Raw genomic sequence first — 27529 nt, 5'->3', positions numbered from 1 at the left:
CCTTTTTGCTGCTGCATAGTGTTCCAGGTTTTCTTTAACCAGCTTTCTATTGTTAATCATTTTTTCTCTATCCCTGAGGATGATGCTATTCTAAATGAATTTTTGTCCATATCCGTTAGCTTTTCCTTAGGTTAAGTTTCTTCACGGGCTGTTTCTGGGCCAGAGGATGTTTTTCAGTTTTTTTTTTTTTTTTTATAACAGTTGCCAAATAGCTTTCCAGAAAAGCTGTGTTGTCAGTTCACACTCCCATTCAGTACTTAGTATATGAGGATGTGTTTTCCGCCCAAACCCTTGACGGTAATATTTCACTTTAAAAATAGAACCGACTTTTAAATTTTAGAAAATTCTTCAAAGCAAAGTTTTCATCTTTTTCTCAGCTCAACCAGAATGTGAGTTCTTTCCAAAGAAAATTTGTTGGTGAGGTGAAGAGGTGTGAAGAACTAGAGCGAATATTGGGTAAGTTTATTTTTAATAACTTAAATAGCTACTTTTATATAAACAAACGTTGTTCACTTTAGTAAAATTAGAAAACCTAAACACACAGAAAGGAAAAAAGGAGCCATCCATGTTCTCCCCATTCAGGTGATCACTGCTGTGTGGGTTTATGTTGTTTTTCCAACACATTTTACTATTCGTCTGTAAAAGTAAGGGTTTACATACAAAATGGTCAGGTTGTTTTATTAGCTTTGTTTCTGACTTAATGATACTTACTGTAGCATCTTTTCATGTCAGTAAACAGGTTGATCCATCATTGTTTTTAATGGCTGCATAGTATTTTGTTGGTATTTAATGTGGTGTAGTTTATTTAACCAACCTCTTATAGTTTATTGTAATGTAAAAACATTGTATACCTATTAATGTATTACTTAAAATGCTATCAGGGGACACGGGAGGTAGGAAATGGCAGACAGGTGGCTGATAATCTCCTTTTTCTCAGGGCTTCCTTTCAAAGGTGTTGGATCACTGTTCTCTGACGGTTAAACATTAAAAAACTCAGTAGCTCAAGGCTACCTCCTTTGTCTGTAAAACCTTTGACATCTCAGCGTAAGGTGAAATAGTCTTTATTAATTCAAATCTTGAAGTTCTGACTGACGTAGAGAGAAGGGAATGATCCCAGTAATTGTCTGAAGTACCAAATTTGGTTTTTGAAGGATGAACAGAAAAACCTGGGGATGAGAGAGTTGAGGAGGGGAGAGAAGATGGCTTTTGGAAAGATTTCTAATTGTGGGTAATTATTGTGGCTTTTGTATTTTTTAATTGGGGATTTTTAAGCTCAAAACCCTTTTAGTCGTCTGAAATCTAGTCCTTCACATATTGTTTGAGGTTCTGGCTGTGCGGGTCATGTAGGGCAGAGTGACGTCATAGTCCCATCTTTGCAACATACATGAGTCATTTGACAGGTCGGATATTCAGGGTGAGTTTTCCAAGGCAGGGCAGGAGTGACTCGCGTGAGACATGTCCAGGACTTCCTGTAACTTAAACTATTGCAAAAAGAATGCAGACTCAAAAAGAAAATGAATTCTCAAGTAAATTCAGGTATAATTAGGTTAAAAAAATTTACACGCATTTCCAGAAACTTCTTAAGCCCAGTGCCTCCTTTGCTATCCTGTTGGTGAAACATCCTCTCTTTTCTTCCTCCCTCCCTCCCTTTCCCCTTCCCTCCTTCTGTCCTCTCTGTCCCTCTCCCTTCCTCCCTCCCCCCTTTCTTTCCTTCTAATAGAATAACTAGTGACACTTCTCCAAAATACCATATCTGGTAATGACTTTATCTGCTGTTGTGATTTTTATCCTAAGGAAAAGGATGCCTCATAGAATTGAAAATGTAAACTAAAGAAACTAAGTTAACTTTGGCTGGTTCTCTCAGTTTCATGGATCTAGTTTTTAACCTAAGTAGGGAAGGCAGTACAGGTTGTCCTGAGTGAAAGCATCACGGCTAACTGGGGACTCTCAGGAGCACCTGGCTCTCTGCCCCGTGTTGCTCAGGCTCCTTGTGCTGTTAGAGATGGTGATTTTGTTGATGGATGCGTATTTCCTCCTGAAGGCGTCGGCAGGGAAGTCGCACTGACGTCTCTGGTGGGGACGATTACAGGTCCATCACAGGGTTATTCCTGCACTTCCAAGTGTGTCCTTAACCTGGTCTTCATCTACAGGTGTAGAGGCAGCCGTGGCTCCACAGGTCTTTAGCTAAAGTTTTAGAAATGAAGGACGTGGGGAGTTTCAGAAAGTGCTTATCCAGGTTACTGTTTTTTTGTTGCTGCATGCTGATCTCTCAGGCAGGATTATTTTGCAGATCTTTGGAAACAAGGTTGCAGAAAGCATCCTGTTGGTCAATTGGGACAGGCAAGATTTTTGTGCATTTAGAGGTTAACTTTTAGACGACCTGGGAAAGGTTGGGATGTAAAGTGGTGTGACCGAAATGTCCCGTGGTTAAGTTTTTGAGTCTAATTTGTTTAACTTTTATTTCTGCAGCATATTTGGTGCAGGAAATCAATAGAGCGCATATTCCCCTTCCTGAGGGAGAGACCAGTCCTCCTGCACCACCTCTTAAACAAGTTCTCGAAATGCAGGTAACTTGTTTCCGAAGAAGCGGCTTTCGGTCACTGATCTCAGATCCCGCTTATTTACTTAACTGTTGTCTAGTGCTTTTCAGCCTTTCTTCTCAAAACCATAGAATGAAAATTAAAGAACCCTATTATGGCTAACTCTCAGTAATAGGTTATCTGTGAGAAGTTCTAACTGTAATTCCGTTTTCTTTTGAAATGAAGACAGGTGGTATTGAACAGAGGCTTCAAAGAATTAGGTCGTGAAATCTGTTTCTTAGTCACGCAGTGTTTTTGGAAGGTCGTCTGGGCTTACCCAGGCCTTCGCGTGCCTCTCGTGCGAGCCAGCGAGGCTCCGGTCCGGTGCTGTTCACACCGTTCCCAAGGTCACTCTGACCTGCCCTCACTCAGGCTAGCGTGAAGGCCATAGGTTCTTCCCCGTGGGCAGCAGTCAGGATTCCTCCCCCCTGAGTTCAGTGTCTCGGGTGTTAGGGACACACCGTCCCCCTGTGAGAGCACTGGCTTGTCTCGTTCCTGAGCCTCCCTGCCACCTGCCACCAATTTTCTGTTGGGGTTTTGGTCTAATCATCTGATAGCTCATCACACCGGGAAATAGACTAGAGCTCTTTCCAGCTCTTCTAAAACAATCAGTTCTATATAACTAAGGCCATTCCACTGCAGGCTGGCTGCAATGTTTGTTTCTCTGGGAGGAAGTCATTCAGCAGTTGGTATAAGAATGGACTCTAGAGAGAATTATACAATCTGGTGAGAGCAGTCATCTGGTTTGGCCTGTTTGGTGTGTTGGTTATGATGTAATTACAAATGCAGTGATTACTGACTATTTATAGCTTTTATAAAGCAGAGCACAGGTAATACATGTAGTGTGTCAAGTGTTCTGTTCAAGTACAAGTTTTCACCGAGTCGATGAGCTGCGGCACAGATTTCTGCTTCTGTTGTTTTGATACTTAAGCATTGTTAGAGAGGCTTGATATGTAACTAATAGACAAGATTTGTTCTCAAGGATTTCTATTTTTTTAATTGAAGTATAGCCAGTTTACAATGTGTCAGTTTCTGGTGTAGGGCATAACAGTTCAGTCATACATGTACATACATATATTTGTTTTCATATTCTTTTTCATTATAGATTATTACAAGATACTGAATACAGTTCCCTGTCCTATACAGTAGAAACTCATTGTTTATCTATTTTATATGTAGTATCAAGGATTTTTTATGCCTAACTAATCGTGTAAGTGTAACCCTATAGAAACTCACAAGCTAGAGATTAGGAACAGATATGTTTGGGAAAGATAGTATCTAAAATTTTTCTGTGTTGCAAATAAAAGGAAATGTCGCCTTGAAAGAAGAAGACTCTTTGGTGTGTGGTAATGGGTAAGAGATGAAGGAAAACGGAAAGAAATGGTAGGACCTGAGAATAGAGCCGAAGTCCAGCTGCAGGGCACTCTGAGCCCTCATCGCATCTGGAAAGCTGTCCGTCCTGCGCGGCACGAGCCTCGTGGGTCTCCTGAGTTAACACGCAGCAGCGAGTGATGGGCTTTCAAAATCCGCGCATGTTGCCATACCTCCACCACGCAGCCGCACACTGTGGCTGTTTAAAGCCTCCCCAGGTCCTGGCAGTGCCTCTGCTTCTACCGTGAGAAGAGTATTAGAACCAGATTCGGAACTAGTCCAACTGCGGTTTTGTTTTAGGAGCAGTTGCAGAAGCTGGAGGTTGAATTGCGAGAAGTCACTAAGAACAAAGAGAAACTGAGGAAGAACCTGCTTGAGCTGATCGAGTACACCCACATGCTGAGAGTGACCAAAACCTTCGTCAGACGCACCGTGGAGGTACTGGTGGCACCCGGGAGGAAGTGCGTTTCTTTTGTAAAAATCTCATTCCCGTAAGGCTTCGGGTTTCGTTATCAATTCCTGTAGACGTGTTGCTTTTTTAAAAAAGAGATACAGTTTGATCTTAGCTTTATTTTTCAGTTGGACTGTAAGACATTTAGAAGAAGCCTGAAGTATTTTCCTGTGTTGGTTGGTTTTAGCAATAACTGCTTTCTGTTTGTAAAATGCTTTCATTTGCAGTTGAAAAAAATCCTTTTATGATCATGAGAAAAAAGTGAACAGTGGACGCTGACTCTAAAATTTAGTGTTTTTTTTTTTTTTTTCCAAATTGCTAAGAATAGAGGAAGAAAAAATAATAATAATAACAATACAGAACAGTCCATGCGGGAGCGCTGTGCTCAGCTGAGTACCAGAGCGGGGAGAAGCACATCCCTTCCGGACTCAGTTTCACTGCCTGTAGTGGCGTCCTGTGGTAGCGTTACACTGTCTTGGATTAAAGTGATGACATACATAACTATGGGGAGGGGAAGTTAACCTCTTTATCTATCAGAGCTGAGTTACACGTCTAAGTTGTCTTGGGGGCTTGCCACCCAGATCTGAGTAGCTCTGATGTCCTGCAAACTTGTCTGGAAACGTGACTTGAGAACTAAAGTGTCACTTTTAATGAGACACGCTTGGTTTCATATCTCTTTGTAGTTTGAACCCACTTATGAAGAATTCCCTCCCTTGGAGAATGATTCTTTGTTGGACTACAGCTGTATGCAGAGGCTGGGAGCAAAACTGGGGTAGGTGACAGCTGGCGTGTCGAGTTTCATCCTGTCCTTGTCAGTGGGAGATGAACTCTAGAGAGGGGGTGAACGGGCACCATTTGAAAGCCTGAGATGGAATGAAAGAAAGTGAATGTTTGTTTAAGGAAACACTGTTCTGTATTTGTTGAGTTGAACACTCAGCTGTATTGACTTTTTCGCTAAATATGATGGGCATTTCTTTGGTATAATGAGCTGGAAAGAAGGAACATTTGTACCATTCATTGGTTCTCCATAAGCCTGAAATAATTGGTCACTAGAGTGTCAAGTCCTCTTCTGTTTGGTGGAAACAGAGGCGCTAAACTGAATTAGTTAATTTATTAATTGTGTTTTAAGGGTCTCTTTCTGCTGTTTATGCTTTCTATTTACTTGAACAAATGGTGGCTTTTTTCCTCATGTGATTTGTGATTTCTTTATTATGAGCCTCTGTTCCTTATCCGTAGGAGTTCAGTGATGTTTAGTTTGAGCATGTATTCCTTCAGAGAGAACTTGCTTTCACTTATGTCTGGTACCTGGGAGCACTCTACTAACTTGGAGTCATTTTATGTTAATTTCTCAGCTTGAGCTTTTTTTTTTTCCTGTTTGCTGTCACATATGCACGTAACGTGAATTTCATCCACACTTCTGAGTAAATTCTAACCTGTGGTTTTAAATTCTCAAGGAAGACACTGCCCCTTCTCTCCAGAACCAAAACTGAAATAAACAAGTTTGCTTGTAGGCTCCTTTGAAGGTGGGATTTTTTTCCCCAGTCCACTCGTTCACTTCAGGTGTGGCCCTTTGTTGGGGCTGAGAGTCCCAGCTTTGGGTGGCTTAGGGGATTCAGTTCATCTCCTCGCCTGATGTAGACCCAGTGCCCATCCCCTGTCTCCCGTGCTGGCAACGAAACTCACGGCCTTGAGATCCTGGATCAGTAGAATATGTCAGGATTTAGCCGCGAGGCCCTATTTTTCTTTTCTTTTTTTTTTTTTTTGATCCTAGGAATTTGTCTAAATTATGGGCTCAGCTATACATTGAAGAGGATGTTTCAAAAACGTTTTGTCTAGCATTATAGATGTTTTTCAGCTGGAGGGCTTTCGGGAGATCTTCACCAGTTTGCCAGAAACGAAAGTCGTCATCATCCTTTTCATGCAGTTTGGTAATATTCATTGCTTTTGCTTGACTGCAGCCTTTATTGTCTCATAGATTTGTATCTGGCCTAATTAACCAAGGAAAAGTTGAAGCATTCGAAAAAATGTTGTGGAGGGTCTGTAAAGGGTACACCATCGTGACCTATGCAGAGCTGGAGGAACCCCTTGAAGACCCTGAAACAGTGAGTAAATGTCACCCTCACCTTTTAACAATGACAGACTTGTCCCAAACTCCCAACAGTTTGCCTTGTTTCCTTTCTGGTCCAGTGCCCTACCTGGGACTGTGGGTTGCATTCGGGATAGGCATCCCATTCTGTGGGATGACCCTCCCTCTGGGTCATTCAGTGCTTCCTCATGACCAGACTCGGATCACACGTTTTCGGTAGGAACACCGTGGGCACGATGCTCTGGTCCTCTCAGCACCTCCCACCAGGAGGCACGTCGTTTCCACCTGGTCATGCTGATGTCATGCAGTTCATGAACTGCGGAGTTAATTTACTTATTTAGTCAATGTAACCAGCCTCCCGACCACATCAGCCGTCTCCTCCGCCTGCCGCCTCGTGGTCTCCCCTGCTCCCTGCCACCTAGTGTCCTTCCCTTCAGGACTTGGCCCGAGGCTCCCCACCCTGTTTCCCGGTCCCCTCTGCCCCAGGGCTCAATTCTTGTACTGCTTCTCTCCTCTTTGTCCTTAGGGATCCCATGTAATTTCATGGCTTTAAATGCCATCCCCCAAATGTATATATCTAGCTTCAACCTCTCCCCCGAATACCAGACTTCTGTTTAACTGGCTAGTCCATATCTTTGAAGTTTCTGGAAGATATTTCCATCCGATGCCTAAAACTGACCTCCTGATCTTCCCCCTCAAACTTGTCCTTCCAGGCTCTCCCATCTCAGTAAGTGGCACTTCCATCCTTCTGACTGCTCAGGCTGAAAAACCTCACGGTCATTCTTGATTTGCCTCTTTTTCCTCATGCCTCCAATCTAGTTCATCAGCGGGTGGCCCTGTTTTCTAAATAGGAAGAGAATCCGGCTTCTCACAACCCAGCCCCGCCAGGAGATGAGCATCCACTCCTGAAGAGTCTTCCTTCTGCAGGAACCTCCGACCTGAGCTCCTGCTCTTGCCTCTGCTCCATTTGGCTCTCTTTCCTCCCAGCATCCAGGATGATCCCTGTAAAACTAGTCAGAGCTTTCTACTCCTCCACTTAAAACCCTCCTGTGGCTTCACATCTCTTGAGGCAAAAAGCTCAGAGCCTTACAGGGTCACATCTGGCCCCACCTCTGACCTTCGGTCGGGCCATCTCTCCTCAGCCGTGCTGGCCTCGCCCTCCCTCATCCTGCCTCCGCGTGGTTGGCTCCGAAGGCTCTTCCCAGTGTCCACAGGCTTCTTCCCTCAACCCCTCACTCCTGCAGGCTCAGACGTCCCCTTCTCAGGGAGGCCTTCCTGATTGTCCTCTTTAAAATCGCAACCGCTGGCCCTTTCTCCCTGTCACCGCTTCCAGCTTTGCTTTCTTTATAGCCCTTCTCTCCAGTCAGCATACTGGGTACTTTGTGTCTCTCGCGGCCAAGTTGAATATAAGCTTCCCTCCCTCCCGGGCCAGGGATCACTGTCCATTATACCCCAACACCTGGGAAAAAAAGGCCAAAACCTACTCAGTCTTATTTGTAGAATTTTCCTAAGTACAGCCAGTTCCCCTGCCTCATAGTGACTACGCTGTGTAGTCTCCGTGAGCACTGAACCACTGCTCCCAGGGAGACACAGGGTTAGGTTCCTGCGAGCCGTCGGTCACAGCATTTTTGTCAGACGGTCAGTACGTAACCTTGTATTATATGTGTTTCTATTGAAAGACACCTTATTTAACATATACAGTTGATTCATTAACGTGGAACTCACGGCCAGCAGCGCTGTCACTCACATCTGAGCAAAGCTTCTGCGATGCTCGTGAGGCGCGTCACAGCCTCCTTGCGCTCAGGAACACTGGGCAGCGCTTCAGCACCACCCCCAGGACCATGTCAGACAGTGAAATGGCCAACAAAAAGCACACAAGTGGGAAAACGTGACCACAAAAAGGCCGCTTGTTTACAGTACGAGCTGAAACAAGGCGGCAGAGGGTCACCTTGTTTGACGCCAGCTGGGAACATGCACGTTGGATGACTCAAAATTTCTGTTGCTCTGCATGTCTGCAAATGACAGAGAAAAGTGCTGCAAGTATTGATTTTGGGGTTATGAATGATTTCTGGGGTGAATTTGCAGTTATGGAATCTGTAGCTAATGTGGATGGACGGTATTTGTTGAATGAATGAACTGACTGACAGTGTAAGCAGCCAGAGTTTTCAAAATTCTAGACACAAAAGTAACAATTATCTTCATTCTTTGTAGGGAGAAGTCATAAAATGGTATGTGTTTTTAATATCCTTTTGGGGAGAGCAGATTGGTCACAAGGTTAAGAAGATATGTGATTGGTAAGAAAAAGAAACATTTCATTTCATTTCTTTATCTGCTGTAACCTCTAGTTTTCCTTAAATATCTCTGTTGGAAGAGAAGTAGAGTGGGTGCAAAGGCTGCTGGGTTTTGCTACATGATTTCTTTGCCGTAGTACCGCTTTTAGACATTTAATTTGTCATGTCTTGCTAGCATAATACTTAAAATAATTTAAAAGTAGACACCATGTTAATAACATTCCCAGATTTGGTTTATTTTTCCCCCCTGGGGAGTTACAGCTCAAGACCAATTGGAGAAGGAATCCAGTTTTAATATCTGGAGGCTTTCTGTGGCTCTTAGCTCCACGTGGGCTTATCTGGCGTGGTTGAGCACGCGGCTCACTGACTGACCTTTGTGCCCTGGGGAAGGGGGCGTGGCGAGCGGGGGCCAGGGTGGTCTCTGCGTGGCCGGCCTGCGTTCCGAGCCTGGCTTTGCCTCTCACGGGGGGAGCACGGGCAAGTCGGCAAGTCTGAGTGTCCTCATCTGTACACAGGGCGGCAGCTCCTTTCTCGTGTTCGGCCGTCAGCACCGCACGAGACGGTGCGAGTGCAGGGCTCTGGTGCCGTGTGAGCCTTTGGTAAACGTGGAGCGCATCACGGCAAGAGTGGGTCTGTGACTTAGTCTTGTCACCGATGGGAAAATAAGCAAAGCCACGCAAAAACTCAAAAGAATGCCCTTTTGTTTTTTTATACCCCTGGGGTAAGGGTGGCATTTGGGTATTTCCTTTGGATTAATGTTCACCAGAGTTTGATACTCAATTACCGGTGTTACAGGAAGTAATTTTAGCAGTTACATGGCCAAACCTGTTGTTGCTTTAATAGATACAGAAAAAGTGTAGATTAGAAAAACTGTAATTAGCACGCAAACCCATGACTTCACAAGTACCGTTGCTTAGGATGAGGCGAGATTAAGAATTTAATTTTAATAGTCAGAACCTAAAGAGAAATGTAAAGGATGGCGTTAAAACATGAAGGCAGCGTGGCAGTACCTGAGTTCAGGAGGCTTGGCTCTGCCTCTGCAGTGTGTCCTGGGTGTCACCCGGCCCCACAGAGGATGTTGGCCCCTGGAAGCAAGGGAGAAGTTCACTGCAGCACATGTCAAAGGCACCTGCTCAGAATCCAGAGCTTTTTTTCTCCTTTTATTTTCTCCTTTCTTATAAGTAATTACTGTTGTGTGTTCTTGGCCTTTGATCTGTGATTTACATTTGCTTAATGGTTCCCAGCCCAAGGCTGGTGATGAATTTCAGAAAGTTAGAAGTGGGCACGAGCTTTGGGGAATCATCCAGGGCAGCAGTGGAATTTGCAGCCAACAGAGAGTTTGCTAAATTTGTGGAATTCAGTAGACACTGTTGAGTGGCCGGGTCCCATGTCTGCACCATCTTCCCAGGGCTGCTTGTATTCTGTTTTGGAAGGAAGTACACCCAGGTGGTGGACTGAATTTAGTTCTGGTTTTTGATACAGTGTCTTCCAGTTCTCACAGATGTGGCCCTGTGTTGGCTTCTGTCTTGCAGTTACCACTGCCACGTGTACCCCTATCCAAATACTGCTGAGGAGCGGAGGGAGATCCAGGAGGGGCTCAGCACCCGGATTCAAGATCTCTACACCGTGAGTAAGCCAGGAGCCCGCCTCCTTAGCTGAGGGCTGTAATGTACTTACTAATCCATGTGCTTTTTTAATATGGAAAATTTTGGTTAGAACAAATCAAGATGTTTTTGGGAGACTGGAGTGTCACCTCCCTCGCCTTCATGGGAGTTTTATTTTAGCAGCTTGTCAGAAACCTAGGTGGTTTCTAAATGATGAGACTTTAAAAAACAACCTTCTGGTTGTCTTTGATATGTCGGACTGTAATTCTTCATCAGAGAGGACAGGCAAGCCCTGTTGAAAGTGGTGGCTATAATTTTACCTGCACTATTTTACTTATTATTATTTTTTTATCCAACAGAGGTACTGGGGATCGAACCCATGACCGCATGCATGCTAAGCATGCGCTCTACTGAGCTATACCCTCCCCCTCTGCACTATTTTAATTCAGGTTTCTGTGGGTCAGTTAGGGCTCCTGGTGGCAAAAAGCAGACTCTGACCCACTTAAGCAGAAGGGGATTTCTTGGCAGGACGGGATGGGATGGGATGGGATGGGAGTTGGTGGCTCACAGGGTTGACAAGGGAACTGGGCGAAGGCTGGGAGAGGGGAGAGCTGGGAACTCTCTGTACTGCTCCAGGCCGTCATGCTGCACAGTGACCCATGACTTGTAACCATTTCCTGGGCCCTGGCGTCCTGTCCTGGAGAGGCAGCTCCTGGGCCTTACCGGTCCCTAGAAGCACCCTCCATCACTGAGGAGAAGTTCCCCTAAAGGAGGGCAGATGCCTGGCAGACAGAGAATGACAAGCGGCCCCTAGGCTGAGAGCCGGTTTGTCCTTCCCCAGGTGCTTCACAAAACCGAGGACTATTTAAGGCAAGTGCTGTGTAAAGCCGCCGAGTCGGTCTACAGCCGCGTCATCCAGGTGAAGAAGATGAAAGCCATTTACCACATGCTGAACATGTGCAGCTTCGACGTGACCAACAGGTGCCTCATCGCGGAGGTCTGGTGTCCTGAGGCCGAGCTGCACGAGCTGCGCCGGGCGCTGGAGGAGGGCTCGGTGAGGCGGCCCCCTCCAGTCCCCTCCCCCGCCCCGCCCCCTCCCTCCCGTCTGAGACCCCAGCCTGAGACCTGGCCCCTCTGTGGAAGTAAAATAGAGGCTCAGAGGGCACTGCACCGGATTCTTCTCTTTAACTGAAATTACGGAGAGTCAGTCCCTCGAGGCTGTGCGTGTGCACGTGTATTTTTAATTTGCTCTTTTGAGTAATTCAGTCATGTGCTTTAAAAGTAAAAAAGAAAAAAACCCTAAAAAATATAAAAGACACAGTGAAGTGACCCCCTCCTGCCGCATGACCTCATTTGTCCAGTTCCCTGCTCAAAGCTCACCCTTGTTTTAGTTTTTTTATGTCTTTGAGTTTCTTATATAAGCAGACAGAAGTAGATACTTCTCTTTCCTTTTTTTCACAAAAGATTGCATGCTAGTCATAGTGTTCTTTTCACCTAAAACTTCCCTGTTTTTTTAAATAACTATGTAATAGCCCCCTGAATGGATGTACCAGGGGTTATTGAACCAGTTCCCTGGTCATTTAGGTGGTTTCCACTTTTACGAATGCCGTGTAGTGACTAACCCTTGACCCGGGACGGCTTACACGTGCACAGGTCTGTCTCTGGGTAAATTCCCGGACCTGGAATTGCGGGACCAGTTTTGACAGATATTGCTAGGGATTGCGTTTCTCTTATTTTGAGTGAGGTTGAATGTCTTTTTGTGTATTTAAGAGCCTTTGAATTTTCATTTTTTTGGGGGTAAACTCTGTTCCTGTACTTTGCCCATTTTCTCCTGGGCTGTTGGTCTTTTTCTTCCTAATTTCCATTGGCTCTTTGTCTGTGATGTGAGAAAAAAGTATTTCCCCAATTTGTCTCTTGGTGTTTGTTTGCTTTGGTCATGCAGAAGTTTTTGTTAAACATAGTTGAACCCATCTGCTCTACAGCTTCTGAACTTGGAATAATAGGTTCTTCCCACTCCAGGGCTTGGGGTCAGGTTCCCACATTCCTGTGAGGGTTTTTTTTTCTGTATCAAAACTTATTAACATTTTACTGGAAATAACAGGTTTATATACTTCCAGTGACAGTTTTCACATGATTGTTTTTTGTTAATCACTTTGCCTCATTACATAATTCTGTCATAGTGCAAACGTAAACTACCCAGTGCTGCTGAGAAAAAAGGAAATACGGAAACATGATTAGTTATTTTGGAGTGCAGAACATCTATGTTAAAGATCTAGATGGTTCATTATTGAGGTAACATCAGTTTTGAGGGACTGAGTAATTCTCTTGTGGTGTGTATGTGTGCGTGTGTGTGTGGTTTTTAACCTTTAAGTTCTCTGTGTTCCGTTCAGCTGTGGTCCTAGTCGCTGCTTCTCCCCTGTGCCCACGTGCGCTCTGGGCGCCCTCCCCCAGCGTACTCGAGGCGTCAGTGGCATTTGTCCTCCGCACGGCTGGCCTCTGCCCCGTCTCTCAGCTTCTGACCGCTGATTTCCTTGTTGAGGGAGCTGCGCCCCTGCTGCTCGGTTCACTGTGTGCTGTCGCCCACGTTCTTCCATCCTCCCCGCCCTTTTCTTCTTTCTTGTCTCTCCTGTGGCCTTCCATTTCTCCCTGGATTTTTAGTTTTCTTGAAAAAGGGCTGACTTTCGTAGACATAAGCAGCCGATTGAAACATTTTCTGGGGTTGGTGGAAACCAGCTAGTCCCGCTGCATCACTAGTTACCTGCAGGTTGGCTGAAGTCTAGACGATGCTGTGAGGTTGAATTTGGTTGGGGCTCCCAGTGGGCGAGCACGTGGGAGCTGCCCGCCTGCAGACCACCAGACTGACGCCAGCATCTCTGGTCATTTTGGCCATTCTCTGGAGTCCTCACGGGGGCTCATGGGAACAGTGGGCCCTGAGTTCTGCGTTGATAATAGTATGTGTCTCCTGCCTTTGTAATTGAAAGGTAGTTTTTCTGAAAGTAAAATCCTTGGCTCATTTTTTTTTTTTTAATTTTTGCTTTTGTTTTCCATGGGTATCTTGAACATTTTATTCCATTTTGTTCTGGCATAGTGTCTGACAAAAAGCCTGACATTAATTGAATTTTCTTTATAAATCATGTTTTTAAAAAGAAATTAAAATTTTTTGCCTAGGTCCTCAAAGAATTTTTTCTTTAAAGATCAATAATTTTACTACAATATGTCTTGATGTGGCCATTCTGGGAAGGTATTATCAGATACACAGTATGTTCTTTCAATATATAGGTTTTTTTTTTTTTTAATTTCTGGAAAGTTCTCCTGAATTATAGTTTTTAGTACTTGTTCTGTTTCTTGTTCTGATTTTCTCCTTCAGGACCTCCTGTTATCTTTAAATTGAACTTTCTTTGCTTATCTTCAGTGTTTGCCACTTTTCCTTGAATCCTTTTTGTCTTTCTTCACTTCTTTTTGATTTGTAAAAATTTCCTTTCTTTTCACCTTCTATTTCTCTTAGTGCATTATTTGGAAAGTTTCTTCACTTTTGATTTCCTTCTGGTTTTGCCTCATTTCTGAGATAATTTTTTTCTTTTCTCCTTCCTGGGCTCTTTTATCTCATTCCTCACTCTAATTCCAATTTGTGGTGCTTTTTCATATCTTGTAAAAATTTCCTAATTCTTGTAGCTCGCCTTGAAATAGCAAGGTAAAGTTTCTTCAATTTTTGTGGGCATGTCTTTCTCACATTTTCTCACCTCATTTTCCGCAGGGATATTATTCTACTGAGTCTTTTTTCTTACTGTATCTTTATATGAGATTTGACCTCCATCCTTCTTTTGATCACTTTTAAATGAAATTAGTTTTCTAAAACATATTATACCTATTCAAGGCAATTCTGTTTCATAATAATGTATTTTTCACATATATGAATATATATTTAAGATCTCAAGGAAATTCTATATCACATATAATGTAAGTACGTCATATTTATATGAAATTAGTTTTATAGAACATTTCTAAGATACTCAAGAAACTTTTAGAACGAAGCAGGTTCAGCATTGCTTTCCTAACTTCGGAGTTTTTTCTTTTAATATTTCTGAGCACCGATCAAAAATATGTTAGCTCCTGGGCCTGTGACTTTCTCTGCCTCTTTCATCGGGACCTCCTCTCTCCCTTTTTTTCTTTGTTTCTGTCCTGCTCAGTTTTGATTATTTTCTTCATGGTCTCTCCTCAGTGTGGGGCTCCATATGGGGACCCTGGCTGGTCTGTTGTGTGGGTTCAGGGGGCTGGATGGCTGTGGCCCTTTCAGACCTCACCTCCATGGACCCCTTGTGCTCACCCACCCTTGGACTGGAGAAAGCCCCTCCCAGCTTTGGCTGCTCTTTGGGGTCGGCCCCGCGCACTTCCAGGGAGTGCTTCCTGGCTGCTTTGGGGTCTCTTGTCCTCAGGCCTCTCAAAGGCCGTCTTGCTTCCTCCGCTTCCTCGGGTCTGGAGGCTGTTATCAGGCAGGTCTTGTAATGTTCAGGGTTTGTCCCCAACTGTTTGTATTTGTGATCTGTGGTGACAGAGTTTTGTTACAAATGTTGTCCGGGGGTTTTTGGTTTCTCTATCTAGCTGCCCTGTCTCCTTTGGTGGGGTTTCAGGAGATTCAGAACCATGCCCCAGAACCCCCTTACCTATGTGTGCTTTCAGAAATATAATTTGATTGGAAAATCTCTTTTTCTGGTAATAACCTGTTGTATTTTATTTTGTTTTCCCCCGTTGTAAGTCAGTATACTGTGTTTCAGAAGAATTGTAAACTGAAGAAGTTATGTACGTGATTTTGCCATACTAACGTCGATGTCATGGTTTATTCATGTCTGTTTTTGGTTTTATCAGGTAATATTGTAGCTATCTCTAAATTCCTTTTGAAAAATTTAAAGAGATAAACTGCTAAATGCCAGTTGTATGTTGGTGACCCTGGGACGACTTTTGTAGACTCACACCTGTCACTCCAGCCCCTCTGTCAGGTTCCCGCCCATCAGCCGTGCGGCGCTCTTCCTGCCTGGGGCCCTGGTTCCTCCTGACCCTCCTGCTGTACTTGGTCCTCTCGGAGGGTGAGGGGTTCGTCCCCTCGTGGCCCTACGCAGGGCCTCCTGACCCTCCTGCTGTACTTGGGCCTCTGGGAGGGTGAGGGGTTCGCCCCCTCGTGGCCCTGCGCAGAGCGTTGCTGGAGCAGCAGCCAGGATTTGCTGAAAGAGTAGTAATTCTTTGTTTTCCTTTTTCTTTCTTTCTCTCTCTCTTTTCTTTTCATGTGGAAGAGAGAGAGCGGTGCTGCTCTCCCCTCGTTCATGAACACCATCCCCACAAAAGAAACACCCCCGACCCTGATCCGCACCAACAGATTCACCGAGGGGTTTCAGAACATCGTGGATGCCTACGGAGTTGGGAGCTACCGAGAAGTGAACCCAGGTTGGAAGCCTGAATTTGCGCATCTTTGTATTTTATACCTCACTGCTGCTTTTTTTTTTTCCGTGTAAGAAAGAATATAATAGATGTTTGGAAAAATGGGCTCACTATTACTGTTTTGTTATTTAGTATAGCGTGTTAGTTTTAACCTGCCAATTCTCTCCTGAGGATTTGGGAGAAAGTCAAGATCCTTGTACATGGTTGTGTTTGAATTAACTAGAATTTTCTGCCTTGGCTGCAAATCAGAAATCTCTTGCTTTTCTTGCAGCTCTCTTCACCATCATCACTTTCCCCTTCTTATTTGCCGTGATGTTTGGAGACCTTGGACATGGCTTTGTGATGTTCTTATTTGCCCTCTTGTTGGTGTTAAATGAAAATCATCCCAGACTAAATCAGTCACAAGAGGTAAAAACCGAAACCCTCTAATGCAAACAGCGCATCTGGCTTGGCGGCATCAGCAGTGATTATCTTCTGTTTGACTAAAAGAAGAGACATTTTAAAACGTTTAGTTTTTGGCAATAGCCGTTAACCCACCTGACTGAGACGTGGCGGGGCGGGGGTGGGTCTGTCATCTGTGAGTTGGGGATGTCCGCTCCGTGAGCCGGCTGTCAGGGCCCCGGGAGGAGCGCCTTTCCCGGTGGCCCTGCTTCGCTCACTGCGCTTTGCTCCTCACAGATCATGCGGATGTTTTTCAACGGCCGCTACATCCTGCTTCTGATGGGGCTGTTCTCAGTGTACACGGGCCTCATTTACAACGACTGCTTTTCCAAGTCTGTCAACCTCTTCGGCTCCAGGTGGAACGTGTCCGCCATGTACAGCTCCAGCCACAGCCCGGAGGAGCGGAGGAAGATGGTGCTTTGGAAGTGAGTGTCCTCCAGCCACGCGGTGGTTTAGGCGGGAAGAGCGTTTCTCCGAAGCTCCCCACCGCCCCGGAAGTCCTCTCACTCTGCCTTCTGTTACAGTGACAGCGTCGTCAGGCACAACAGGGTTTTGCAGCTGGATCCGAGCATTCCTGGAGTGTTCCAAGGCCCGTATCCTCTTGGCATCGATCCTGTGAGTGTCTCCCCCCCCCCCCCCATCATCTCAGGTTCCTCTGTCATGCCACCTAGTTTTGACTGTCACAGCGGCGTCTCACATTGTTCAGGTGGTTGTCCATGAGGGGGCTGTTGCTCTGGGCGTTTCTGCCTGGATGCCAGTGGCTCCCTGTCATTCCGAGTCAGGCTGAGCTGTCCATTTGGGAATCTAGTGTTGGTGCCCTGCAGAGAGTCGGGGTTCCACTCTGTCCTACTTCCTGACCTGTTGCACTCTAGCGAAAAGATTTCTCTTTTTTGTCTCATTTTATCTTTAGGTTTGGAACTTGGCCACAAATCGTCTCACTTTTCTAAACTCTTTCAAAATGAAAATGTCTGTGATTTTAGGAATTATTCACATGACTTTTGGCGTAATTCTGGGAATATTTAACCACTTGTAAGTATAGATTTTTTTTATTTAAACCTATAATTGTATGCCAAGTTTGGTGTTTTTTCTTTTTTTTTTCGCTTCTTGATGGTAGACTATATAGGTCTTAAAGGCAGCTAGTATGGTGGTGTATTATATTATGTGATTCTGTTTTGGTAATAAGTTTTTTGGCAGGTACATTGAATCATTTATTCAGAAGTACTTGTTGAGCCCATAGTATGTGCCCGGCACTGTTCTAGGCACTAGGGATTGAGCTGTGAGGAGAACAGAAAAGAGTTTTGCCCTCGTGGAGTTTACATTAAGTGAGGGAGACGTGCAACACATAAATTCATCTTTATTTCCAAGGGTGATTTTTGTCGTGTTCTTTTTCATTTTATAAATCAGAGGACTTTTTGTTTGTTTCTTCGAGCTAGCATATTAAGGGTAAGGAACTGTATGTTCTTTGTCTAACTGGATCTGATCGTGAAACATGTGTCATTTTTTTTTGTCCTTACCTCTCCTTCGTGGGTCTGCCTGAATCACTAGTATGAGTTACATACTGAGACAGATGATCTTATGCTGAGATACGCTTTGTCACAAAGAATTTAAGATTAATTTACTCTACTTTGTATCTTAGTCTAGTCTTGTTCATGGGTTGGTTGATTCTTCTTCTTTTGTTTCCCCCTAGGCATTTCAGGAAGAAGTTCAATATTTACTTGGTTTCCATCCCAGAACTTCTCTTCATGCTCTGCATCTTTGGATACCTTATATTTATGATTGTCTATAAATGGCTGGTTTTTTCAGCAGAAACCTCCAGAGTTGCTCCTAGCATTCTGATTGAATTTATTAACATGTTTTTATTCCCGGCCAGTGAAACAAATGGTCTTTACCCAGGGCAGGTGAGTGTTTTTCCGCTCCTAGGAATGAAGAAGGCCTTCTCCTGGTGGCCCTTTGTTTTGATCGGTGGGCTGATGAAAGGTGCCTGCCTCAGGCCTCCACGCCCACAGGGCTTTCTGTTTCTCTGTGTGTTAGTTACCACGGGGCAGAATGCTGCTCTAGGGGCTCTGGGCAGGCTGAACAGTCCCAATGCACTGCCACTGAGTAGCCGTCAAAATGGTAGGAAGAGAATGTTCCTGGAGGGTTCCCGAGGGTGGTCCATCCCCGCATTGTTCCCGTTTCTCTAAAATCAGTCTCTGACCAAGGCAGGTCATTGGAGAACGGGCCCCTGGCACCAGCCCTCTCCGAAAACGGCTTCTCTGTAGTCGCGTTTGTGTGATGCCGCATACGTCGGCTGTGGGTTTAGGAAATGAAAAGAGCCCCCCTCCCTGGGCAAATACAAGTTAGCTTGCCTTTACTTTATGTTCCTTGCTAATAAACAAAGAGACACGATGCTGGATTTTCACTAGTGTAAGTGCGCCCGTGACGCCGTCAGCACGCCTTAGCACTTTGACCGACTCCCTCCCCTCCCGCCCCGACAGGAGCACGTCCAGAGGCTGCTGCTGGTCGTCACCGCCCTGTCCGTCCCTGTGCTTTTCTTGGGAAAACCACTCTTCTTGCTGTGGCTTCACAACGGGCGCAGCTGCTTTGGGGTCAGCAGGGTGAGTGCGAGTTTGGAGGCATGTTTGTAGATGGTGAGCAGAATCTGTTGGTAGCGATGAAAGGTTTTGTAAAGAAAACGCCTTCCAGACGATCCTGGGCTCTGCTCTAAAAGCCAAAGCCTCCTTTATTGAGAGCCTTTGGTGTCGCCTGTTCTGCAGAAGCTTGATGCAAGGTGCCTGTCATGTGTGGGCCCCGGCAGCAGGTGCCCCGGGAACGCTGAACTAGTGAGTCCTTCAGTACGGCTGGTCATAATTAAAGCGTTTTTGTTCCTTCTTCTTGCTTCTTGATTTTTTAAAAGTGTTTTTTAAAAAATTTAAATAATATAACTAAATTATGGGAAACATGGAAAATATAGAATAAAGTGCCCTTAAGTTCGCCTACCCAGTTATAACCAGTGTTAACTATTTGTTACGTTTCTTTCCAGACTGTTTTCCTGTGTTATCTAGTTTCTCATTTTATTTCTTTTATTTAAAAAAATTGTAAAATATACATAACATAAATTTTCCATTTTAACCATTTTTCAGTGCACAGTTTACTGGCATTAGGTACATTCACATTGTTGAAACCATCCCCACCATCCATCTCCAGAACTTTTTCATCTCCTCAAACTGAGACTCTTCACCTGTTAAACACGAACTCCCCAGTTCCTCCCCACTCAGCCTTGGCACCCACCCTTCTGCTTCCTGTCTCTATGAATTTGACGCTAGGTACCTCATATATATAAGTGGAATCATATCTGTCCTTTTGTAACTGGCTTATTTCACTTAGCATAATGTCTTCAGGGTTCATCCATGTTGTAGCATGTGTCAGAATTTCCTTCCTTTTCAAGGCTGAATAATATTCCATTGTATGGATAGACCACATTTTGCTTATCAGTTCATCCATGAATGGGCACTTGGGTTGTTTCTGCCTTTTGGCTGTTGTGAATAATGCTGCTGTGAACATGGGTGTATAGATATCTGTTGAAGTCTTTGTTTTCCTTTCTTCTGGGTGTATCCCAGAAATGGAATTGCTGGATCCAATGGTAACTCTACGTTTAATTTTTTGGGGAAGCACCAAATTGCATTCCTCAGTGGCTGCACCATTTTAATACTCCCATCAGCAATGCACAAGAATTCCAGTTTCTTCACACCCTAAGCCACACTTTGTGTGTGTGTGTGTGTGTGTGTAGCCATCCTCATGGGTATGATATGCTCATTTTCTTGTGAAGAACTTTTTTATTCCTAAAGGGCTGAATCGTTAAGAGAAACGAAGGGGCTCTGACTGTGACTTTGTCACGGCCTGTGACTGTGCAGTCACCGACTCTGTGTCCTGTTGGCTATTTTTAGAGTGGTTACACGCTTGTAAGGAAAGACAGCGAGGAAGAAGTTTCTCTGTTGGGAAGCCAAGACATAGAAGGGGGAAGCAACCAGATGGAAGATGGGTGTAGAGAAGTGACGTGCGAGGAGGTAAGTTTCTGTTACTGTCGATGACGTAGGACAAGGAGCCAGGCTCTCATCGAGGTAATCGTCATGATGGGAGTGATGATAATAGTCTTAAAAAAAAGACCCAAAGCTACAAAACTATTACTCTAAGCTTTTCAGGTGCTGTTCTGGTCATACGGTGTCGTCATAATAGAAGGATTTGGGGGCAACACTTGGTTGCTCTCAGTGTTTCTCACAGTTCTGGAGGCTGGAGGCCCAGGGTCCCCGTGCTGGAGGGTTGGTTTCTCCCGGGGCCTCTCTCCTTGCCTTGTGGACGGCTGCCTCCTTGCCGTGTCCTCATGTGGCCTGTTCACTGTGTTTGCGTGTCAGGTGTCTCTTCCTCCTCTTACAAGGACACCGGTCATATTGGGACAGGCCCCGTCCTTATGACCTCATTTCAGTTTAATGACCTCCTTAAAGGCTTTGTCTCTAAACACGGTCACACCAAGGGTTAGGGCTTCAGCGTATGGATTTTAGGGGTGCACAGGTCAGCCCTCAGGGCTGTGGCCAGGGATCCAGGGTCAGATGGGAGAAGCAGCGGTCCCCCCACTGAAGGAAGCACAGTCCTGGGCAGACGGAGCAGAGCAGCTCTGCCTGTCTGGTCTGCTTTATCTTCTTGGGAACTTTTTTGCCTCTTCGATGAGGACTAAACAAAATTTCTTAGAGTCAACCTTCTGTAATTATTAGGTACTTTAGTGTTTTAGTTTGGGACAGTTAATAATTAACTTTTTAAGATCATAGGAAGACAAAAAGCAGAGCTGGGAAGAGCATGAGCATCTTGCCCCATGTCCCGCAGCCTCTCCCTCGGCAGGGACCTGCAGCTTCCCCGGCAGACGTGTGTTAGGAATGCTCTTACCTGTTAGACGCTCGCACACACTCATGGCCTCCTCATCTCGGGCTTGGTGGATGTCTGTTTCTTCATAGATGCTTTGTGATTGCGGAGAGCAGCTCAGGAACCTTGTCGAGCTGTCTGAGGGTCGTGGTCACAGCTGCGATCCAGTGCCCTCGGTTTGCATGTGAGACACCGCAGCCTGGGGACGAAGGGCAGGAGCTCTGCCGGCTGTGGGGCTGGTCATTGGCAGAGCTGTGGGGAGAACTCAGATCTTGTGATTCCCTTTTCCTCACACTCCAGCACATTCTCACTGGGATACCAGAAGCCAGTACTTTGTAATCCTGAAAGTGGAGCAGACTTTTAACTTGTGGACGTATGTGTGTCACCTGCGGGTTCTAACGCATGTCATGTGATCTCTCTCAGTTTAACTTTGGAGAAATATTAATGACCCAAGTCATCCATTCCATCGAGTACTGTCTGGGCTGCATCTCCAACACCGCTTCGTACCTGAGGCTCTGGGCTCTCAGTCTGGCTCACGCACGTAAGTGTTTGCTTCGACCTGCATTTCCCCAACTCTGCCGAGATGCCCCATAGCACCTTGGTCAACTCATGGGGGCACCATGGGGCATCTTAAATTTAGGAGGGAGATAGCGCTGTCTTTCAGATACTGTGTGAACTGGGACTATTAAGTTGTTTGGACTTAACTACCTAATGCACTGATCTGGGCATTTCTCTGGGCTCTAGGGTGCTATGAAAAATCTCACTGGGACTGAGGAGGCTTGGGAGCGCCTGGTGTGGGCATTTCACACCCTCTGCTCTGACCGTCACTGTTATTTTGTCCCACCCTGCCTTACGAAGTATGACTGTCTAATTATGTCCAGCAAGTCCTAAAACAATACTGATTCATAATTTTGATGGCAGGCATTCCTCCTTTTGCATGGTTCTGATGTTGCACAAATTTCAGTCACCACGGTTTAGTTAAGTAGCACCAGTCCCCCAGCACACGGTTGAAATTTCAGCTATGACAGTACACAACTGTGCGTCGGGGTACAAAGCCCAGTGAGGGTCGGTGCTGACGCGGGGTCACCCACTCAGGCAGTCAGTGGCAGAGTCAGGACTGACGCCCGGCTTCCTGCTGCCTGGCCCGGTGCTGCCCTGGGGCAGAACCACCTGGACCCCCACTTGGGTCCGGCTCTCTCTCTCGGCAGGCCGGGCCTCTGATTCCTCTGAAATGTCAGGTCTTCCTCGGTGTTTGAAGCCATCAAGTTGCTGATTAACTTTCACACGAGAAGCAGATTACATCTATATTATGTGGGTGTGTATTTATCTTAGGGAGAACAATTCAGAATTGTCAGGAGGAAGCCCCCTCCCTAGCTAGCCGAGCTGACTCACTGAATGTAGGCGGGAGTGACCTCTGCAGAGTGATCCCTTGCAGAGCTATCTGATGTCCTGTGGGCCATGCTGATGCGCATCGGCCTCCGAGTGGACACGACTCACGGGGTCTTGCTGCTGCTCCCGATGACGGCCCTCTTTGCAGTTTTGACAGTTTTCATCCTTTTGATGATGGAAGGACTTTCTGCATTTCTTCACGCCATACGCCTCCACTGGTGAGTTTGGAGTTCAGCTTTGGAACTGCTATTTAAAAAAAATCAACCCTTCCCCATGTATATATACATAGAATAGCTCCAAAGCTTTGTATGTGTGTGTGTAATAATGATACATGCATAACTTAGGCTAGTTCTTCCCTTCCCAGTGTTGGAGTCTGTATGCAGATCCCCTGAGTTAAAATTGAATTTGGTTCTGAACTGTTGTCACCGACATGTAAAAGCAAGTTTATGCTCACCGAGTAATTGTGTGTATGTCATACTTTCGACTCACTTTGGTTCTGACATTGTTTTCCCTTATTGTGGAATACTTCCTTCATATTTCTTGGTGTTTCACAGTATCCATCAGATTACTTGTCTGTGTATCCAGTTACTGAGACGGGGAGAGGTTCCTGATGCTTGTGTGTATGTCCACAGCCTGGGAGGTGGGGTGGGATGTCGCTGTTTCCCTCATGAGGAAGCCACCACAGGGCCGGGCATGTGTGTGGATTTTATCTATGTAAAAGTATTTGTGCCAAGAGCACATATGGAATGAAGGAATTTCAGAAGCACAGGAACTTTTTTTTAAACTTCTAAATGTTGTTTTAAGAAATATGGGACATGCTATTCACAACCTGTTATTAATACATGGGATTTTTTTTTCTCCTTTTTTTTAGGGTAGAATTTCAGAACAAGTTCTACGTTGGTGCAGGCACCAAATTTGTTCCTTTCTCATTCAGATTACTGTCTTCGAAGTTCAGTGACGACGTGGCATGATCAGATTTCTGTATCCAGCAAGCTTTCAGATATCATGTTGCAGAATTTCACTTCTGTTAAATTGACAGTAGGAAGAACTCCATCTTCATTGATTGCCTTATGAGCTAGCCAGACAATTCCGTGAGATATACCTCTTCCTCTTACGTGAGAGATTTTGTGAAGTTTGTCAGTTTCAGATACATAAATTTCTTTCAGTTTTTATGAAGAGCAAATGTAAGTTAATGCCAAAAGTTACGTTAAAAGTTATTTTTAAAAATACAGGCTTCGGGGAGAGAAGCCAATTTGGAATGGCTAATTGAAGATGGTCTTAGATACTTGATTCCTTTTCACATTATTAAAAAAAAAAACAGAGTTATACTGTCACCTGAAGTTGTCAGAGAAATATTTTCTAATAGCTGAAATTAAGTAGTTTTTTAAAAAATTTGATGGTGGATAATCAAAAAGATTCACATCTATTTTGCCTGACTAAAAGTATGCAGACTTTTTAAATTGTATGCTATCTAGAATTGCAAGTAGAATTGTTTCTACAATTTTGTCTTGTTTTAATAATTGGACAAAATGGGATAAAATAACATAGAACAAATGGTTATCCCACTTCATATTTTTTTAAAGACCCTTACCCTGTTATACTGACATAAAACCAATTATGATAATTGTATGTTTGGGAAGATAAACTGTGTACTGAGCCTTAAAACCCAGTGTTACTGTACAACATGTAATATGGATATGATTTGAACTTAGTGACCAGCTTGGCTAGTGTTACTGAACCAAAAGGGGTTTATACTGAGTGAAGGAGAGGTTAAAAAAAAGTAGTATTTTGTATATTTTTATAATAAAATGTAAATTAAGATATTTTACCATGAAGAGATTGCACCTGTCCTTGAGAACGGTATAATTATATGGTTTCCCTTTCAGACTAATTCTAAATAAAAGTCTGATAAAGGCATTTGAACTTTTAAAAACTTTAGTTCAGTTGAAAACCAATTCTTACTAAGCCATTAATTTATAACCTTCAGTTTAAATTCATCTTTTCACTTGAGTCAATCCTATTGAACATTTTGACCTATTCTCTGTTCTGATAAATTATGTTCATTTTTCATATTTTACTATAATTGGTTTTAGATAATTATTTTTAAAAAGAAATTATTTTTACTTTCCTGACAATGTTGAGTAACACGCATGAAAAGGCTGCTTGTCCCCCTACCGCTCCACCCTGGCTGGTGGTGGGAGTTGGGGCTTTCATTACAGGCTAAGATCATGAGGCCCTGAGTTTAAGCTTGTCTTTTCAGGTAATTTCAAGGCCTATTTGCTGAGAGGCGTGAGCTCAACATCATGACATAACTGTGACTCTGACATCAAACCTTTTTAATTGTAGTAAAGACTCCATGCTACTTCTCCATGAGATGTTAACCCAAAGCCAGTTTGGGATTACTGGGTTTTGTCCTTTGTGTTAAAATTTCAAGCATAAAACAATGCTGGTGAAACTCTTGAAAATGATTCTGCCCTCAGAGTTAAGTTTCCCCAGAAAGGTGTAATGTTGGATGCTTTTGTTGGGTGAATAATGCCTTCCAGGCAAACTTGTCCCTCATAATTTCCTATTTTTATTACTTTACTCCAAGGGTCTGTTGTAATAAAATGGTAACTAATTTATCCCTAGGAAACCCATAATCTCACTGCTAACTGACTAGTAAACAAGAGGCATACAGTATCTGCTAGAATTTTTTACTGCCCCTGCTGGAAATTGTCACGGGGGACACTTTTTAATTCCAGTTAACGCCTCCATCAGGGTATAGAACAGAGTGAAGGGTCATTTTTCAATTGAAAACTATGTAGTGGTTATGTAGGATGTAATGACATAAAAGACGAATTATTAGCCCTAACTTTAGTGAAAGAATTCTCTAGAATTATAGTTTGATGGTATCTTTTAGGCACCAGGGTGAATTTTCTTTCTCTATAAAGCTCCTGGTTCCGAGGTCATGTTACCAGAGCAGTTGCTCTGTTTTGTTTGTAAGCTGTTTGGTAGAACTGTTGTACATTCAACTTTTAAGATATAACCTCATTCCCTTGATAGCAAATATGCAGAGGGAAAATGGTCAGTTGTCTGGATGATGCTAAATATCTGTTTATTTTCCTAACTCAAAATGTCACAACTGTCACATTTCCCAGTTTTCATTCACGTGTTCAGCCTCAAATAAAAGTCCAAGGAATTTCTTCAGTAAAGCAGAGTTTGATTTCACCCTGCAAGGGCGATGAAGGTCCTTTTGGTGATGTGATGGTGGTCAGTTAAGGAGTGCAGAGGGTGTTTCATGAGGCTCGCACAGAGCCGGAGGACTGGCCTCTCATGAACTTTGAGGAGACTCACCTTTCACTGAATGTCACTCTGTCCTCATTTCTGGAGTGTGTGTTTTATAACAACATTATGGTCTCAGTTTTCCTTCTGCAGTAGTTTAATAAGGCGTAGACCAAATACAGCATAGGTAACTCTTATGTTTACAAATTTAAGAATTAAATATTCAGACATTTTAGGGCCTGATTGATTTTAGAAAACAGAAACAAGAAATAACTTCTACAACTCTTCTACAGTCTGCTTTTAAAAGCAACTTTCTTTATTAAAAATATAAAGCCAGGTTTGCTTGCATGCCATCTGGTGTATCTCCAGCAAAGTTATTAAGAAATCCTAATTCAAGCTGATGAAAATCAAGACATTTTGGAGTAATAATTTTACAAGAGCCAGGCCACTGATGCTGAACTTTGGTTTAGAATTTTGAGAAACATGTAGAACATTCCACTTGTTCCTTGTTGGGGAAATCCAATAAGAAGGCTGGGTTCTTAGGATCAGCCTAGTAATCCAAGGGCTCAACTGAGGGAAACAACAGTGAACAAGTTAAAGATCCACAAATGCATGAAAGGACAAACCTGCATCTTCCTATCAGTATTGAACTTCCTTTTACTAATGAGAAATAAATACATCTCTATTTTTGAAACGTGGGCGTTTTGTTTTATTATACCTTGGCGTGGCCAGAAAGCCGAAGCGCTGGGCTCCTTCTCTGATCCTGCACACCAGTGTCCCTTATTGGGGCTCCCCCCTCCCTGATTCTGGTATACCAGAAGGAACTTGCCCCTACTTGGAAATCTTCCAATGCCTTGCTTTTCTGACGCCCCTTGATCCATAGTGACCGAGGGCTCAGACTATAGCCCTTCCTCGCGTTCAACCTGCCTCTACCACCTCCCAGATACTGTGACTTTGTCACCCCTCTTGCCACTTTCCTTATCGACAAAACGGGCAGGACGCTCCCAGATAGGGTGGTGGTGGGAATCACAGGAGGCCTTGCGCACCCAGCACTTACAGGGCTCCTGGCGCACCACGAGGTCAGCTGTAGGCCGCCCTGGGTCAAGGCATCTGAGTCCCCCACGCCTTTGTCCCCGTCCCGGGGGCTTGCGTGAGGCCGCCCTGCTTACCTTGGTCCTCCCAGGAGGAAGGGGGCGCCCTCGGGGGAAAAGAGCCCCGGCCCCACTCGGCGCGCAGGCTGGGGCGCCCCGGGCCCTCCCCAGGGGCTCCGCGCCACCCGCGGGTTCGCGCGGCTGCGGGCGCGGGGCCCGGGGGCAGGCGCGCAGTGGACGACGCGCCCCGCGCCTGCGGCGGCCGTTGCCGGGGCGCCCGTTGCTAGGGGCGCCGTCGCCAAGGACGCCCGCCCGGCGCTCGGCCCCCTGAGCCCGGCGCTGCCCGCCCTGCCGCGCCATGGACGACCTGCGGGTGCTGTGGATGCGCGACCGCGTCTACAACGCCTTCGGCCTCAGAGACCCTCAGCTCTTCGAGGAGCTGCTGAACCGCAACGACGGCGAGGTCGAGGAACTCATCCTGCACTTCCTCAACCAGAGCAGCGACGAGGAGGGCGCCTCGACTCTCTTCTTCTACCGCAAGGTGGTGCCCGAGGAGGTGGAGGTGGAGATCGGTGAGCTCCGCGGCCGCCCTCCCGCCGCGCCCCTCCTGTCCTGTTCCCTCCCCGCGGGGAACGCGAGACC

General features: G+C 45.0%; 2 protein-coding genes across 4 annotated transcripts in view; both read left to right on the top strand.

Annotated features, from left to right (window-relative positions):
• ATP6V0A2 (ATPase H+ transporting V0 subunit a2) overlaps window positions 1-26490 on the top strand; it is a 29925-nt gene extending 3435 nt beyond the window's left edge. Inside the window, exons 2-20 of one of the 3 annotated variants that reach the window (XM_032471288.1) lie at window positions 378-456; window positions 2470-2567; window positions 4251-4388; window positions 5085-5173; window positions 6377-6503; window positions 8699-8781; window positions 10311-10404; window positions 11224-11436; window positions 15668-15818; window positions 16084-16220; window positions 16491-16678; window positions 16778-16868; window positions 17164-17282; window positions 17941-18151; window positions 18731-18850; window positions 20180-20299; window positions 21570-21687; window positions 22684-22753; window positions 23407-26490. In XM_032471288.1, coding sequence (XP_032327179.1) covers window positions 378-456; window positions 2470-2567; window positions 4251-4388; window positions 5085-5173; window positions 6377-6503; window positions 8699-8781; window positions 10311-10404; window positions 11224-11436; window positions 15668-15818; window positions 16084-16220; window positions 16491-16678; window positions 16778-16868; window positions 17164-17282; window positions 17941-18151; window positions 18731-18850; window positions 20180-20299; window positions 21570-21687; window positions 22684-22753; window positions 23407-23506 — 2346 coding nt within the window. In that variant the 3' untranslated portion in view covers window positions 23507-26490. Of the gene's footprint in view, window positions 1-377; window positions 457-2469; window positions 2568-4250; window positions 4389-5084; window positions 5174-6376; window positions 6504-8698; window positions 8782-10310; window positions 10405-11223; window positions 11437-15667; window positions 15819-16083; window positions 16221-16490; window positions 16679-16777; window positions 16869-17163; window positions 17283-17940; window positions 18152-18730; window positions 18851-20179; window positions 20300-21569; window positions 21688-22478; window positions 22754-23406 lie in introns of those variants that run through there. The other 2 variants (XM_032471287.1, XM_032471289.1) reach the window with 2 other exon arrangements.
• Window positions 26491-27214: 724 nt separating this feature from the next.
• DNAH10 (dynein axonemal heavy chain 10) overlaps window positions 27215-27529 on the top strand; it is a 120609-nt gene continuing 120294 nt past the window's right edge. Inside the window, exon 1 of the mRNA XM_032471301.1 lies at window positions 27215-27459. Coding sequence (XP_032327192.1) covers window positions 27246-27459 — 214 coding nt within the window. The 5' untranslated portion in view covers window positions 27215-27245. The remainder of the gene's footprint in view (window positions 27460-27529) is intronic.

The sequence above is a fragment of the Camelus ferus genome, chromosome 32 (genome assembly GCF_009834535.1).
Source record: "Camelus ferus isolate YT-003-E chromosome 32, BCGSAC_Cfer_1.0, whole genome shotgun sequence".
Classification (NCBI taxonomy): domain Eukaryota; kingdom Metazoa; phylum Chordata; class Mammalia; order Artiodactyla; family Camelidae; genus Camelus; species Camelus ferus.
The sequence above is the reverse complement of the archived record's forward strand: the minus strand, read 5'-3'. Positions and strand labels throughout refer to the sequence as shown.